The 18780-nt window shown below is 41.5% G+C and overlaps 1 protein-coding gene across 1 annotated transcript; it reads left to right on the forward strand.

Annotated features, from left to right (window-relative positions):
• Positions 1 to 817: 817 nt before the first annotated feature.
• Positions 818 to 11463, forward strand: SLC39A2 (solute carrier family 39 member 2). Its single transcript, XM_063913840.1, has 3 exons — positions 818 to 932; positions 3582 to 3700; positions 10777 to 11463. Exons 1-3 carry the CDS (start codon positions 818 to 820, stop codon positions 11461 to 11463), a joined length of 921 nt encoding a protein of 306 aa, XP_063769910.1.
• Positions 11464 to 18780: the final 7317 nt, after the last annotated feature.

Consider the following 18780-nt stretch of genomic DNA (forward strand, 5'->3'; position numbering starts at 1 on the left):
CTGGGAATATAATTGCTTAATATCTATAGCATAGGACTCTAAGCAATAAATCGGAAGAGAAAATGACTCAGCAGATGGGAATAACCAATGTAAAATATGCAGGTTGTAAACTTGCCAGCTGGCATTAATAACAAGGAAGTAAAGTAATGAAATTATCCACACACTTAAATTACATTAGTTAACTCCACTTGATTCTGATGTTGCAACATATTTTGTTTTACATAACTTTAAATATAGGTCTTATTACTTGGATAAAGCAAATCACAAAATGAAAATATGAAGTAACAGTTGTGTTATACCTTTGACCCTAAAGGAACCTTTTCATAGTCTTATCTTCCTGGATCAGGTGAAGAATAAAGGCTAACTTGACCTTAACAAGTATATTGTAATGACTTTAGCAAACACAGATTATTGACACAGGAGCTGCTGCTTGGCATTCAGAATTATTTCTAAGATATTGATGAGTCATAATAATATTGGAAGAACCTGACTGACAGGCCACTTACCTGGATATTGAAAGAGGGAGTGGTGTAAGGGATAATAATATATAACAGGGAAGAAGGAAGAGGAGGGAAGCAGTTGCCAGTCCATGGGACATCATACTGGAGCATGATAAAACAGGGAAATAAAACAGGGTGGAGAATGATTAGTATGGAGAAGTAGCTTAAACAGAAATGATGAGGTGAAGAGTTTGATGTAAGTGAGGTGAGGATTGGGAGACAGGGGTGACAGGGGGCGTGTGAAGAAGTCGGATTGTCAGAACCCCTGACAAAAGCGGAAACATAACTTACTACTGGAGACCATAGCTGGTGGAACCATGGAACCTCTGCTGGCTGTGAAGGTTGGCTGTCTGGTGGGTCTTCTGTTCCTGACTCTGATTTGTGGTCTGGCCCCTGCCTTTATCAGCTTTTATATGAAAAAAAGCATCACAGGTATTAAGCTATTTTCTTTTTTACATTGATTTAAATGACTGTTGTGTAAATATTCTGTACTTGCCTTACAAGAAGGTGAAATATAGATCTTTGTGAATGCAGATCTGAAAGCGCAAAACCATATGCCATTCAGTTTATTTAATCTATTGTACTGACTGACAGTATTGTCAATTGTCATTAAAAATTATATTTTACATAAGGCAAAAACAGAGCGGCACAGCTCATCTTTTTTGTATCTTGTGATTGTTCATTCAAAATGTACATACGTATACACATAAGCATGCTCACAAGGTGCCTACATGTGCCCAGGATGTAAAGCAAGGGGAGATGGGATTATGGTTCTGGGTGAGATTACAGGTTAGCACCAGTAGCGGATCTTGCTACGGGCAAGCAGGATTTTTGCCCAGGGTGCCGCCGCCATGGCAAGATCCGCTACTGGTGGCAATGCTGTAAGGTGCTGTGAGGTGCGCTGCACTGCATTGTGGGAGTGGCACATAGACGCTAGAGGTCATAATTGATCTCTAGTGTCTATGCGGTGCTATGGGAGAGACGTCATGATGTCTCTCCCATAGATCCGAGGAGCGGCGCCGGCTGCTGGAGACAGAGGGCAGCAGCGGTCGGGAAGCAGGAGCGGGGATTGTAAGTATTCATTCATTTTTTAATTTTTTTATTTTCTACTTTACAGGGGGCACAGTACTGGGGCAATTCTACAGGGGGCACAGTACTGGGGGTAATTCTACAGGGGGCACAGTATTGGGGCAATACTACTGTGGGCACAGCTACAGGGGGCATAACTGACCACGTCCCTTCAACATGAAGCCACGCCCCTATTTTTCGCCCGGGGCGCCGCAAGGTCTAGATCCGGCCCTGGTTAGCACATGAAGCCTTGTTCCCGTGCTCTGTACAACCATGTCCCTCTTTCCCCCTATTTTATGATGTTTTGCACTAAAACTGGGATTTTGCAGGTACAGTATACATGTGAGCAGTCTCTCTAGGTTTCTATGCGGGCTGGTGTTCTGCCAAATTTACCTAGAGCTTGGCCCAGAAAGATCACGTTAGCCTCTGGGCTACTGTGCTACTGTGAGCTGCATATTTTCAGAGAGGTGTACCCCGGATCCATCTCCTTGTCCCCTCACTGGCACATGCCTTGGCCCTCACTGACACATGCCTCGGACACATGCATCGACACAATAAGCCCACAGATGCTGAATCGGAAGCAGAGTGATAGCATATGCTTTGATTCTGCTTTCAGCTCAATGCTGGGGTGTGCTCTTATTGGAGCCCATTTCCCAGCAAGAGAAAAATAGTAAATTCCTCTCAAAATATTTGTTTTCACAATGTGAATTTATGCAAAAAATATTTATGACATCAGCATTAAAAATGGAGCTTGTGATAAATATGGCCCTATATCATATTTATGCATGTGATAAATATGGCCCTATATCATATTCATGCATGTGATAAATATGGCCCTATATCATATTTATGCATGTGATAAATATGGCCCTAAGTCATATTCATGCATGTGATAAATATGGCCCTATATCATATTCATGCATGTGATAAATATGGCCCTATATCATATTTATGCATGTGATAAATATGGCCCTATATTATATTTATGTATGTGATAAGTATGGCCTATATCTTATGTATGCATGTGATAACTATGGCGCTATATCATATTTATGCATATGATACATATGGCCCTATTATGTATGTGGTAAGTATGGCTCTATATCATATTTATGCATGTGATAAATATGGCCCTATATCATATTTATGCATATGATAAATATGGCCCTATATCATATTCATGCATGTGATAAATATTGCCCTATATCATATTTATGCATGTGATAAATATGGCCCTATATCATATTCATGCATGTGATAAATATGGCCTATATCTTATTTATGCATGTGATAAATAGGGCCCTATGTTATATTTATGTATGGGATAAGTATGGCCTATATCATATTTATGTATGGGATAAGTATGGCCTATATCTTATTTATGCATGTGATAAATATGGCCCTATATCATATTTATGCATGTGATAAATATGGCCCTATATCATATTCATGCATGTGATAAATATGGCCTATATCTTATTTATGCATGCATGTGATAAATATGGCCCTATATTATATTTATATATGTGATAAGTATGGCCTATATCTTATTTATGCATGTGATAAATATGACCCTATATCATATTTATGTATGTGATAAGTATGGCTCTATATCATATTTATGCATGTGATAAATATGGCCCTATATTATATTTATGTATGTGATATGTATGGCTCTATATCATATTTATGCATGTGCTAAATATGGCTCTATATCATATTTATGCATGTGATATCTATGGCTCTATATCATATTTATGCATGTGATAAATATGGCCCTATATCATATTTATGCATGTCACACATTTTTGTTTCTTTTCATACTGTTTTTATAGCTTTAGCCAATTTGCTGATTGAATATACAACAGAGACAAATGATAATTCAGGCAACTATCAGTTAACACAACGGCAACATCACAAACATACACTCTTGTAGTTTTACAAATCAGCATTTATATATGTAAGAATAATGTTCACTTGTCCAGGTAATTAACATTACTATATTCTTCCCAGGTACCTTTGAACTTATACTTTGCCTGATCAGTGCATTTGCTGCTGGTATCTTCCTGGGAGCCTGTTTGCTCCATGTGGTGGCAGATTTCCTCTCAAACATCGCTACGGAACTCTCATACGTAAGTCCCAGGAATGAACAAACAAATCTGTTTATCACTCCATCTACTTTTCTGTGTTATTATTATTAACTGAAAAGGTTTCAGCTGGGATGATTTTCAGCTGCATTATGCTGGAGTGAAAATCTAGCATCAGTTTCCAAAAATAACATTTAAATCTCATTTACATAGAGTATGTCATTATTTATACCCAGAAACTTCCAAATGAAATTTTCACTAATAACCAGATATTCACTCTCTTCTTATCTCTTCTCCTGTCAGTAGGTACATATGGGTGCTTGTTTAGGCACGTTGTACATTCAGTTCAAGATGTGACTGAATGATGGGTATACCAAAGCTTGATACACTGACTTTCCATTACTTCAGAATTCACGCTAGTTTCCCTCTCCATCAAAACCCTCACCCACTCATCTGCTACAGATGTCTCTGATCTCGTCACTTGATATACTCTCTCTTGCCCTCTAGATACACTGCCTCTGACCTGTCCCTCTCCTCCACTCGGATAACCTGCTCTTAATCCCACCTCCAAGGCATCTGTTGTGCCACTCCCTACTTATTTATTTATTTATTATTAACAGTTTCTTATATATCGCAGCAAATTTCGTACTTATGGAATGGCTTACCCTTCAATCCACCAGTACTTCAATAGATGTGTTCCAGTACTAATTAGTTGGTACTTCCGCTGGTCAGTGCCTGTAATGACCTACAGTATGCCTGCTGTAGGAGAAAAAGACAGCTAGAAATGGTAGATAACTCAGCAATATAAACAGAAATTGGATAGTTTATTTACCTTATTTAACTCATATTCTATTTTGTACACAAAAGAGATGGAAAAACAGTACACTATGGGCTGAATTCAATTATCTGTGAAAGCCTGTTTCAAAGTAATAAACGTGAATTTACCACAAATCGTGAAAAGTGTCTATTTAATTGTCTGCGAAAATGTATTTGAGGTAATTCTGCCGCAAATTTAAATTTGACACCTCTGAGCAGGTGAAAAGTTGGGAAAAATCCCTATTTTAAGTGAAAAATTTTGGTATTTGGTTCAGAACGCCTGGGACACCCCCCTGAATGATTAATTAAGTTTTTAATTAATTTTAATTGGCCAATAATTACATGTCTTTTTTGGGGTGACAGACATGTCATTATTTTTGGGACAGATATATTGGGGTGCTTTGTGAGTGGGATAAGTCTTTTTGCTCTTCCAGTTGGAAGATAATTTTTTTTTTACTTTTTCAAAGTGTAATAAAATGACCCAAATATATATTTATACCCATTTTTATGTACCCCCAATTTAATTTTAGCACTTTTTTTGATAAATAACATTTGTTTTCTATTATTTTTTAACTTAGAAAAAAATATAAAATCATATAACAGCAAAAAGGTTTCGAAAAGGCCATTTTTGTGGCAAAAAACCCACGAAAGCTGCAAAAACTGAAATCGCTGTAAATTACCATGATTTCGGCACTAATTGAATTTGGCCCACTGTATACTGTATATTCTTCATGATTTTTTATTTTTTTATGTGCAACCAAGTAGATATTGATCCGCTGAAGGTGAGGCAATACTGAAGTGTACTTGCAGCACTGTACGTAATTATTCACTTTATACTTGTATAGTACAGTGTGTCAGATACTGCTGCACCCAGAGTTCATGTGATGTGTCCACTAAGAGTAAGCACCTACTGCATTGTGACAATATCTGGGGTAGCAATGGTGGGAGGAGGAAGTGTCTTACACAACCAGTGCCGGATTACCAAGTAGGCAGAGTAGGCACTGGCCTATGGGCCCCACACCTTTTAGGGACCCTGTGACAGTGGATCAAAATAATATCGATTTGATCTTGAAAAAAAATTACAATCAAGCTTTCTTAAATTGTTTCCATAAAATAGAAAAAATTAATCAACTCAAAGAAACGAAAACTTTGCATTAAAGACTTTAGAGAAAATAATGTACTAATGTAATGTACCCATTAACATGTAGTAAACCATAGACATCAGATTCATATTACAGTTCTCTTAAAAGTGCATCTTCTGTCAGCTGTGAATTTGTAAAAAGCAACCTACCTACGTATGTGTAATGTACAGTAGTAATGGTCGTCTCCATCTACCGACCAACGTGCACACTACTTAGTTCAATGCTATCCCACTAGAGCGTGTGCACCAGAGCCGGATTAAGGGGGCCCCAGGGGGTCAGTTCCCCCGGGCCCCCTGTCTTAAGGGGGCCCCCCGGCCAGAGCTTTGCACTGCTCTGTCACCACTCTCCAGCCACCGCTGCCAACAGCAGCTCTCCTTGCAGCAGCGGAGGCTGGAGGTTGCATGACCCAGTCCCCGACCATGCTGCCCGAGATGGGGGGTGAGGAAGCCGCATGCACAGCTGCACTCCTCCCCCGACAGTTTGGATCCATCCTTCCCCGGCAGCCTGGAGTCTTCTCTCCCTGCTGCACCGCGGCTCTCATTGCTGGTGGCCGGCCTCATTGGGAGGGGGTAGGCGAGCTGCGCGTGCAGCTTTGGGGTGCTGGTGGTTAGCAGGGGGGGAGGCCCCCTGTCTTGGGAGCCCTGGGCCCCCCAAGGGTTTAATCCAGCCCTTGTGTGCACGATAAACCTCGAGAAACTAAGTTTTCGGAAAATTTGTGTGTTTAATAATAATATTGTGTAATATCGGTTCATAATATTTAATAATTTTTGTTTAATAAGATATGTTAATCTGTTTAATAACAGTAATAATTGTTAATGTTTGTTTTGTGTTTTAAAATAAGTTTATTAAAATTGTTGGTTGGTTAAATTAAAAACTTATTAGGAGATAATTTGTGAGGGGGGGGGGGGGGGGGGGGCGAGATTTCGACTGCTTAGGGGCCTCCACAGGGTTTAGTTGGGCACTATACACATCAAAAATGGAAGCTAAAAACAAGATGTCTTTAATATTTCTAGCTTATCATACATTGTAACTGATTCTCGGTCACATGCCCCGCCAATATACATGTAAATGGTCAATATTTTTCAATTGCGCGTGGTTAAATTGCTAAAAAGTTCCAGAGCGCATCATTCCACATTATGTGTGTACAAAGGCACAGTTGCGATTTACATGCAGTCTCAGAAATGTATTGAGCGTTCCTGGGTGGTGACTGGAAGGCGTGTCACTGAACTGTTTACAAACTGAGACACTTAATAGCTCACATTGAAGGCCATACTCTGACGGAGACTCTGCAGCTAGCATGGGGCTGGTACAAATTTCAAAGGTGCAACTGATGGTTGCATCTAAATACAGGTTGAGTATCCCATATCCAAATATTCCGAAATACGGAATATTCCGAAATACGGACTTTTTTTGTGTGAGAGTGAGATAGTGACACCTTTGTTTTTTGATGGCTCAATGTGCACAAACTTTGTTTAATACACAAAGTTATTAATAATATTGTATTAAATGACCTTCAGGCTGTGTGTATAAGGTGCATATAAAACATAAATGCATTCTGTGCTTAGTCTTAGGTCACATCCCCATGATATCTCATTATGGTATGCAATTATTCCAAAATACGGAAAAATCCCATATCCAAAATAACTCTGGTCCCAAGCATTTTGGATAAGAGATACTCAACCTGTATATATGTGCAAGGAAGTAGTTCCATACCTAAAGTTACTTAAAGTGGAGCCACTGTATATACATATACAGGGAAGGGCTTGTGTCAGCATACAGTTGTACATGCTAATCCACAAAAAGACACACAAATCCAATTTAAAAAAGGCCCATTGTGTGTTAGAAACTCAAGGGCTTAAAGAGTATTTTCAAATAATTTAGGGCAGGCCCAGCGGTAGCCGTTCAGCAAAGGGATGCAGTGCAGGGAGACGCCAGGGAGGAAAGGCGCTCTCCCTGCTCTGCATCCCTATACTGCCGCTGCGCCTGTCCCCATGCTGCTGCTGCTGCTGCTGCCGGTGCCTGTCACACTGTATGACAGGCAAGGGCGGCGGCAGCTTAAAGCCAGCTTCACGGGGCAGAGGGCAAGGAGCTACATGGACCAGGCTGCCGGAGAGGGACAGCTGCTGCTTGTGAGGTATTATACTGTAAGCCAGAGTGGAGGGAAATAGGTGTATGTGTATAGCATGTGCAACTGTGCATGTGTGCGAGTGTATGTGTTTGTGGGGTGTGAGGGGGAGCTAGTATTATGAGAAAACATAGCAGCCAGCAGAGGAGAGGGAGGTGTTCCATAGAGCCTTCCCCCTCTATCAGGTGCCATCTTACCCCCTCCTCCTGCCCACCCACCAGTCTCCCAGCACCCCCACCCTCTGACAGAGAGAGAGAAAAAAGGTGGTGGTAGAGGCAGGTGGGGGGGGGGGGGGGGGGGGGAAGAGGTGATACTGCAGCTTATTAACATCCCTGTCTGGGGGGCTGAGGCTAAAATCCATGAGGCTGATTCCCAACAGGTGGCATCCCGGCCGTAAGTATACATGGCAAGTTAGGTTTAGGTCCGGGAGAGGTGGGTTAGGTTTAGGCACCAGACAGGGGGCGTAAGGTCAGAGTGCAGGGGAGGGGGGGTAGGTTTATAATAGGCAGTGGGGAGGGAGGGTTAGGCACCCCAGGGGAGGGTTAGGGTCAGGCTGCGGGGGAGAGTAATTCAGGTATAGGCAGCAGGGATGGGGAACTAGGATAAGGTAACTCCGGGGGGGGGGGGGGGGGGAGGGTTAAGGTTAGGCTGTGGCCAGGGAGGGTAAGGGGGTTGGGGAGAGGGGAGAACACCCCTCATTTACCCATGTCGGTCTTCACCTCATTGTGATCCCGGCGTCTGTATTATGAATGCCGGGATCCTGTCAGCCGGCATAGCATACTGATTCCCATTCAGCTGGGCTAATAGGATGTGGCTCATTCTCCTTACACTCATTATTTGGGACAGGAGATGGGGGGTTCAGTGATGTGCGGTGAGGTAAATGGCTTGGGAGGCACTGGATCTTATCAGAGCCAGATTTTCCCACACACACACGTATGAACCCGAGGGTTCATGTGGGCATTATTCACATCTGCAGCAGTGTATATTGCTGGAAATTTGGTGAGTTTTGATCAGTGATGTGCTGAAAAGATAGGCGGGGAGGCCGATCCTCTCCTGTCATACACAAGTATACTCCAGAGGTTTGACTATACAATGATTAGAATAATACAAAGAAGGTATTTATAATATCTGCTTTGTATTTTTCATATTTGTATGTATACTGGGGTATGACAGGAGAGGCTTTGCCTCCCTGCCTATCTTTTCAGCACATCACTGCATCCAGTAGTGCAGTATGTCACAGTCTGTGGGTGTGACTCTGTGTTTACAGTGTGAGCAATAGGCAGGCAGTGTGTGTCGGGGGAGCACTGATGTGTGATAGGGCAGTAATGAGCTGGGGGACCAGTAAGGTGTGAACGGGGCAGTGTGTCCTGTGGGGAGCAGTGAGGTGTGAGGAGAGCACTGTGAGCCGTGGAAGTGGGGAGGGCAGTGAGATATGGAGGGAACTGACAAGGAGAGAGCTATGAAAAGGGTAATGAGAAGGCTATGGAGTGGCAAGGGATGTGAGAGTAAGACATATAATTGTTTTTTTCAGAGGGGGGCGGCCAAAAATCTTGTGCCTAGGGGCGGCATGACCCCTAAATCCATTGCTGACTGTGGGCATTATATATAAGTGGCACTACTACTGGGGACATTATGTGTATAAGCGGCACTACTACTAGGGGCATTATATATATAAGTGGCACTACTACTGTGGACATTAGCTGTGTAATAGGCACTACTAGGGGAATTATGTGTATAAGCGGCACTACTGCTGGGTGCAATATGTGTATAAGTAGCACTATGACGTGCGGGGTACTGTGAATAAGATTGTGTTACTGTGGGCGTAATTTTAAATGGGGGTACTATTGTGTGTCCACTCCCCTTCCTTGTGAGACCACTCCCCTTTTTTGATGCACAATGTCCCTTTGTAAAATATGGGAGGAAGCAAATTTATAGTTTGCAGGGGGGCACTGAACACCCTAGCACCGACCCTGATTTAGGGGGTAATTCAGAGTTGATTGCAGCAGCAAATTTGTTAGCAGAGAGTTAGATTTGTGTGGATTATTTTGTTTCTGTGCAGGGTAAATACTGCCTGCTTTAGTTGTACACTGCAATTTAGATTACAGTTTGAACACACCCCATCCAAATCTACTCTCTCTGCACATGTTATATCTGCCCCCCCCCCCCGTCCCCCCCTCGCAGTGCACATAGGTTTGCCCAACTGCTAACAAATTTGCTGCTACGATCAGGTCTGAATTAGCCCTGTAATTCAAGAGTTTATCACAACATTATAGATGGGAATTTCATTCAGAATCCTTATACACATTTGTACACAGAGTATCAAATTCATTTACAGGGTAAGATTTAGATTTGAAGGAGTGCAGAGCAAATACAAATATGTATGTAGTTAAACAATTGATGAACATTCCTAGATTGTAACATAACACATCACATGCCACCCTTCATGGCACTAATATGCATTGAATGTACTTTGTACACACTAGCCAGGGGTACTATGAGGGGCACTGCGCTACTTAGCATCGGGATGGCACTCTCTAGGTGCCTGGACCAAATAACCCCCCTCTCCCCATCATCTCCTTCCTCACCTAGAGAACTGATACTGAGTAGGCAGGATTTTGATAAGATGAAGGGGGAAATATTGATTATTTACCATCCAGTTTTACCACGTGGTTTGGCCTGAACTGCATGTGGATTAGAGATTTGCAAACTGCAACACATCAGATGCAGCTTGAGTTTTCAACCTCAACCTCTAAAGCGCATGATGAATGTGAAAACCACATCTGCTGTGTTGTAGTTTCTATGTTAAATACCAAACCACAGTTCAGTAAATCTTTATAAAATGGGCTCATCAGTATCCCAAATGGCCACAGAGAACATTACACGTGATCACTCCCCCAATATTGTTATGCACCTAAGCAATTATGCTAATATTGACTGCAATAATGAATACTTTTATATCTCTATTTGTAAACTTTAATATTTGTATTTATGCTTCAACATATGAATATAAATGTTGTTTCCTTTTCCTTTATCCACAGATAAATTACCCTATGGGTGAGTTGATCTTGTCTTTGGGCTTCTTCTTTGTTCTTCTCATTGAACGTATTGTTCTGCAAGTTTCCAAACGTTCCCAGAACATTTCCCATGATGGTATTCCACTGCCTGCCACTCAAATGTCCACAGATGCTAATCAAAATGTAAAAGGCGAAATTCCAAGTGAGCTACAGCTGCCACCTGAGGATCCGCATAACCACGTCCATCCTAACATGTATTCCCATTCCTCCTTTCGCTCGCTTATTCTCTTTTTTTCTCTCTCCATCCACTCAGTCTTTGAAGGCTTAGCTATTGGTCTTCAGTCCAGCTACTCAAGTGCTCTTCAAATTGCAATTGCTGTACTCATCCACAAGGGCATCATTGTCTTCAGTCTTTCACTTAAACTAATCCAGAGCATGACCAGACCAGTTTGGTTAATAATCTACATAGTGATATTCACACTGATGTCCCCAGTTGGCATTACAATTGGCATTATTGTTACATTGAATCAGACCTCCATCGTATCTCTGGCGCAGGTGATCCTGGAAGGCATTTCCTCTGGGACATTTGTTTATGTTACTTTCTTAGAGATCCTGCCACAAGAACTTAATTCAGAGGAAAGGCCACTTCTTAAGGTTTTCTTCATTATCATTGGTTTTACCGTAATGGCAGTTGTAGCCATCTGGGCCTGAGACTTGCTTGGCTCTCTGCTAACTGTATTACTGTAAATCTCTACTGGCTTAACTGTGACATACACCACCAAGAGACATTACCTGGGATGTAATGGGACCTGATAATGCCGCCTGGAAAATTATCGCACCACATCGGACATTACAAATGTGTGCCTATTTTCTGGAATTGGGCCAATGTAATGGCATGCATCTATTGCCTGGCTTCGGCGTATCGGATCTGAGGTGTCGTGGTATTTGTACACTAGAAAATGTCCAGTATTTTCGGACCAACCGAAATGCATCTTTTAGTATAGGAGGACCACAGTGTCTGAGAAAGTCACCCATTGTTGCCCAAAAGTCTCATGATTAAAGCAACACACATCATAAATAAACCTGAGTCATCCAGGACGCACAAGCAGTTTATGCTAATTTAAATGAAATGCAGCATGGCTTATTCAGTGTGTAATTGTGACTGTATCAGCATACCTAATTATATTACAGTGCTTGGCTGGAATACATTGTAGCATATCATTATGTATGCAGATACAGTTGCTATTACACATAGAATATAGGCATGCTGCATATCATTTAAACAGCAAGCTCTGCTTGCATCTAAAATGAAACAATGCAAAAAGGACGCACAAGCAGCTCCTGGTGTTTAAAATGATATGCAGCATGCCTATATTCTGTGTGTAACAGCAACTGTATTTACATGCAAAAAGTTATGTAACATAATTAGGTATGCTGATACAGTCACAATTACACACTGAATATAGCCATGCCGCATATCATTGCATCCTTCCTAATACATCCATTTGTGTATCAGATGCATTTCTTGTGCAAAATGTGCAAAAATTACATATACTGTACACCACATGGTTTATTTTTATACATTAGAAGTTTTTTTTAGATTGTTTTGTGTCAAAATGTATTGACAAGTGTTATTGCAAATGTGTACTAATAATTGATTCCCAACATTTTCATAACCAAGTCAGTTAAAAAAAACACCTCTTCTTTGAGGGTTTTTGAGCTGTTTTGTGTCTGACTTGCAATATCAGACTCCATTACATCTGCCAAGTTGTATACTTAACATGGGCAAGACATCTGGATCCGACTTTAAATTGGGTGCTCTACTTTAGAGCTGAAAGCGTCCAAAAATACAGTTTGCAGCTGCTATTACATTACAATGCATAATGCTCAATGGGGGTCATTCCAAGTTGATCGCTCGCTAGCAACTTTTTGCAGCACTGCGATCAGGTTAAAACTTGGTAAAACTGCACATGCGTGTGCACCGCAATGTGTAGGCACGTCGTATGGGTACAAAGAGGATCGGTGCTGGACGATGGATTTAATGAAGTATCCATTCGCACAGCCGATCGCAAGGTGATTGACAGAAAGAGGGCGTTTATGGGTGTCAACTGACCATTTTCTGGGAGTGTTTGGAAAAACGCAGGCGTGTCCAAGCATTTGCAGGGCGGGTGTCTGACGTCAATTCTGGGACCAAAAAGTCTGAAGTGATCGCAGCGGCTGAGTAAGTCCAGAGCTACTCTGAAACTGCAACAAACTTTTTTGTGCCGTCGGCTGCAAAAGCGTTCGCACACTTGCAAAGCGAAAATACACTCCCCCATAGGCGGCAACTATCTGATCGGAGCGCTGCAAAAAGTTGCTAGCGAGTGATCAACTCGGAATGACCCCCACTGTTTCTATAGCCATTACATCCTGGACATTAACTGTGATCAGACTTCGCAGACAGTGCTCACTGACGTTAAGATTATTATAAAAACATTACCTAAAAACATTCTTTTTATAGAAATTTTTTTTCTAAAACAATGTGAATATAGCATAAACATAGGTAATTAAAAGTATGCAATTGATTGTTCACTCCAATTCTTTTTATATATATTTATCCTTCTAGACCACAGGTTCTCAAACTCGGTCCTAAGGACCCCACACAGTGCATGTTTTGCAGGTCTCCTCACAGAGGGGCAGATGTATTAACCTGGAGAAGGCATAAGGAAGTGATAAACCAGTGATATGTGCAAGGTGATAAAGGCACCAGCCAATCAGCTCCAATATGTAAATTAACAGTTAGGATCTGATTGGCTGGTGCCTTTATCACCTTGCACATATCACTGGTTTATCACTTCCTTATGCCTTCTCCAGGTTAATACATCTGCCCCAATATCACAAGTGAAATAATTAACTCCACCTGTGGACCTTTTAAAATGTGTCAGTGAGTAATTAATACACCTGTGCATATGCTGGGTTACCTGCAAAACATGCACTGTGTGGGGTCCTGAGTACCGAGTTTGAGAACCTATGTTCTAGACCATTGGTTCTCAAACTCGGTCCTCAGGACCCCACACAGTGCTTGTTTTGCAGGTAACCCAGCAAGTGCACAGGTGTATTAATTACTCACTGACACATTTTAAAAGGCCCACAGGTGGAGCTAATTATGTCACGTGTGATTCTGTGAAGAGACCTGCAAAACATGCACCGTGTGGGGTCCTGAGGACCGAGTTTGAGAACCTGTGTTCTAGATTAACACAAACAGTGTCTGAAGTGAATACACTCTGGGTTACATTTACATTTTTTTTTTTTTTTTAATGGTGTTGAAAGTGACCTAAAAATTACTATTTTTAAGTTTTATTACAAAATTATTTAAATTTTCCTTATATATTTGTAATTTTAAAATGTTTACCTTAATTACCAAACTACCTTAATAACCAAAGCAATCTACATGTACTGTATTACTTTAAAAAACACTTCTGTTTAATATTATACTGCACATTCTGAATTTGAAAAAGTATCAGTGGTAAAATATTCATAAAACACTTGTAAAATCTACAATCAACAAAAAAGTGTATTACCAACATCCAGTCCATTTTATGAACATAGCACAAAAATTATATGCTGCAACCAGTAGCAACCAATATAATACCAACATTTAGCTGTCTAGTTTAATCAGAATAAGAAAGACTAATGTCTTTTGGCTAAAATGGTTATAAAAAAATATGAATTGAATAAATTGACAACCACTTACTGAACTATTACTGTTTAAAATCTGATATTTCAGATATTTGTTTGCAGAAACTTTGCTACCAGTATTGCAAGGGCTGTTACTGATTAGAGTGATATTGCCTGTACAGGAGATTATTTACAAAGCACAAAATGGAAGCTCTGCTTGTCAAATGCAATCCTTGATTTTTGCAAGTATAACTAGATGTCTGCCAGGGCACACTGTAGGTTTGCAGAGCAAGATGGCTTCTATAGAGAGATAAGCAGAAATTTGGATAGTCAGAGGTGAGCAGGGTTGGACTGGCCCACTGGGGTACACAGGAAACCCCTTGTAGGCAGGGCCAGATTAACAATGGGGCGGATGGAGCTCCAGCTCCAGGCCTCCACATAAAAATAGGCCCATCATCATAGCAGCATGATGATCACTAGCCACACAGTTGGCCACACAGTCAGCCATAACTCACAGGTATTACAATTGTTTTTTTAATTTTCTCAGAAATATATGCAATTTTTGTATTTATTTTGTACTTAGGAAAACAGTGGAGCTGATAGTGTAGGAGGTGTGCCCCCCCCCTCCCCCCCCACACACACACACTCATCACAGCTCCTCCACATCTCACAGTAGGCCCTTGAACATTTTCAGCTCCAGGCCCATGTGACCCTTAATCTGGCCCTGCCTGTAGGTTCCACTACCTGATAGGCCCATCCCCTCCTCTAGAGATTTGGTTCCAGACTGTACACTTGAATTATACATATGTTACAATATACTGCACAGGGCTATGGTGTATTTTCTACAATGCATTGTTGTTATATATAAATTAATCAAGGGGCCCTAGTGGAAACAGTTTCATAACATAAACCATGCTTACGGGGTTTGTCTAACATGCGTATTAATAAAATATTGTTAACATGCCGGATCAAACCCTGTGGAGGCTAGGGTTACCACCTCATCCCTTTAATTCTGGACACATTAATTACACAGGTTCTGTGGCTGGCTGACTTCAAGACTCCATTTCACCTGGTTTTAATCAGCCATAGAACATGTGTAATTAATATATGTCGAGAATTAAATGGGTGAGGTAGTAACCCTAGTGGAAGCCCCTAGGCAGTCAAAATCTTGCCCTCCCTCACAAATTATCTCCTGATACTTTTTTAGTTTTACCAACCAACAGTCTACGATCTCTAAACTATAATGTGAACCTGATGTCTATGGTTATGTACTTTAAGTTGTTAAAGAGTATATTATATTAATACAGTATTTTCTCTATAGTCTTTAATGTAAAGTTTCTGTTTCTTTGAGTTGATTAATTTTTTCTTTTTCTTTTTTAAACAATTTAAGAAAGCTTGATTGTAATTTTATTTCGAGATCAAATCAATATTATGTTGATTTATTATCACGGGCCCTAAAAGGCGCGGAGCCTACTCTGTCTATTTAGTAATCCGGCACTAGTTAATAAATATATGAATAATACCTACCAGCCATAGCTAACTAATATTCAATGTAGAAATTATACTAATAAACACTTTACAAAACAGAGACCATTGTAGTGACTGTTATGTAATATAGAACACATTCCATTGCACATTACTACAGGTTGAGTCTCCCTTATCCAAAATGCTTGGGACCAGAGGTATTTTGGATATGGGATTTTTCCGTATTTTGGAATAATTGCATACCATAATGAGATATCATGGTGATGGGACCTAAATCTAAGCACAGAATGCCTTTATGTTACATATGCACCTTATACACACAGCCTGAAGGTAATTTTAGCCAATATTTTTTATAACTTTGTGCATTAAACAAAGTGTGTCTACATTCACACAATTCATTTATGTTTCATATACACCTTATACACACAGCCTGAAGGTCATTTAATACAATAGTTTTAATAACTTTGTGTATAAAACAAAGTTTGTGTACATTGAGCCATGAAAAAACAAAGGTTTCACTATCTCACTCTCACTCAAAAAAGTCTGTATTTCGGAATATTCTGTATTTCGGAATATTTGGATATGGGATACTCAACCTGTACTACAATACTTTGCTACTGCTGTCACCAAACGTGTCTAGCATACCAACTTTCAGTCTTAAATTAGCACCGACAATAATTTTAAAGTGTTGACTCCTATGTAATTGACCACATTCCAGAATTATTTGAAGAAGAGAGCATTCTAGTGGCCTCTATGCACTGTATACAACTGAGAGAAAATGTCAGTAATAACATAAAATAAAATAACATAAAATCCAAGGAGCATTTTGCTAATCAAAAATACAATACATGGAGCAGTACAGTGAACAGTCTAGTGAGTTGTGACCGCTATACAATACAGATATCATTCTAGTATCTGGTATACAATACAGGCATAGCCAGATTAAGAGGGGGATGCAGGGCATACTGTACCCTGGGCGCCCCTCTGTCAGCCCCCCCCCCCCGGCCAGACCACACTGACATCACTAGCTTTCCCTCTTATGCAGCAGCAGCAGAACCAGACAGCCAGAATGTGAGCAGGACAGTATGCAGTGCATGCAGAGACATAAGAGTATAAGATTTCATTAACTATCGACAGAGTTTACCAACCAAAGGAGAGATAGGAGGGTGGAGCTCTCACCACACCTGGGTGGGAGCCCTGTGTATCATGTTATCTCATGATGGTCGAGAGAGACACACACACACACACACACACACACACACACACACACACACACACACACACACACACACACTACTCCTAAGTCCTGTGCCAGTGTGTTAGAAGTACAGTGGCTGCTGCTATTTTTGCATGTGACAAGATAAATTATAGATTTTATTTTTCTATATATATTTTAAGATTGTTTAAGTTGTCTTTTTTCCACTACAAGAACATTGTCACAACTGAGGGCCTGAGCTGACGGGAGGCAGCCTCAGTTGTAGGGGCTGAGATGTACCGGAACCTGGGAGGTTGTATCAGACCCCTGGACATGTAAGTAACATGAATAATAACTGCCCGAAGGCGTGACCACGACAACTTGGATAAAAGTCAATGATGTTTATTATGACAACTCCGCAACACAGCAGCAGTAAAAGAAAACGTAAAAGTCAGCAAAGAATAAATACAGTTCCTGGGTACTACAGGATGGCAGGAGCCACAGGGCACTGGTAGTGTGAGATAGTTCTTATGATCTTCTAGATGGAAAGTCCTTACCAGGCCCGACTGTAGCAATGGAGATAACCCAGGATTGTGCCAGCTGGTGTTCCAGGAAAAGCTGGGTTGCTGAAGGTAAAACAGCTGCTGTGGATACTGGCTGGAACCAGACTGTTGTTAGCACGGAGTGGATACTGGCTGGAACCAGTTAAATAATAAATGAACTTGGGAGCGATGAAATATGAACTGAAATGTAGAACTTGAGAGCGGAGAAATAATAATACCGGTGGAGAGTGGTAAAGTGTAGAAAGGACACCGGCCCTTTAAGGGAAGCTGTAATCTGCTGGAAGCTGAGCTGGAAGCAGGTAATGTTGTAGCTGGAAACAGATGAATCCACAATGGATTGGAGAGTCAGGCTACACCGCAGGTGGAATGCTGGTGCGGGTCTGTATGGTGGAAGTCTTGAGACAGGAGCTGGAACCTGGAAGACAATCACAGGAGAGAGACAAACAGGAACTAGGTTTGACAACCAAAGCACTGACGCCTTCCTTGTATTTATACCTGCAGCAAGGAAGGGATTGGCTAGGCAATTATGCAGATTATCAATACTGAGAACAGATTGGTGGAAATGATCAGCTGACAGAATCCAAGATGGCTGCGCCCATGCAGACACTTGGAGGGAAGTTTGGTTTGTAATCCATGTGGTAATGAAAACAGTAATGGCGGCGCCGGCCACCGGAGACAGGAGGCGCCAGGCTGACAGATGCACATCCAACCACGCGGACACAGCGGAGGCCGCGGCTGACGTAATCGCCACTCAGACACTCTGCATGCAGAAGTTCAGGGACGGCGGCGGAGGCCGCGGGAGACGCCATGCCAGGTGTAATATGGCGTTTACTGTGACAGCGTCCCAGAGTGACAGGAGAGGATACAGGAATGTACACATCAGGATAACAGATGGGATCCGGTCCTGGAGCGCTGAGCCAGCCTTAGGAGGCATCTGATGGGTAAGAAATGGCGTCCAGATACCCGGATCGTGACAGCACCCCCCCCTTTAGGAGTGGCCCCAGGACACTTCTTTGGCTTTTGAGGAAACTTGGAATGGAATCTCCGGACCAAGGCAGGAGCATGGACATCAGAAGCATTGGTCCATGAACGTTCCTCAGGGCCGTAACCCTTCCAGTCAATAAGATA

The sequence above is a fragment of the Pseudophryne corroboree genome, chromosome 1, assembly GCF_028390025.1.
Source record: "Pseudophryne corroboree isolate aPseCor3 chromosome 1, aPseCor3.hap2, whole genome shotgun sequence".
NCBI lineage: Eukaryota > Metazoa > Chordata > Amphibia > Anura > Myobatrachidae > Pseudophryne > Pseudophryne corroboree.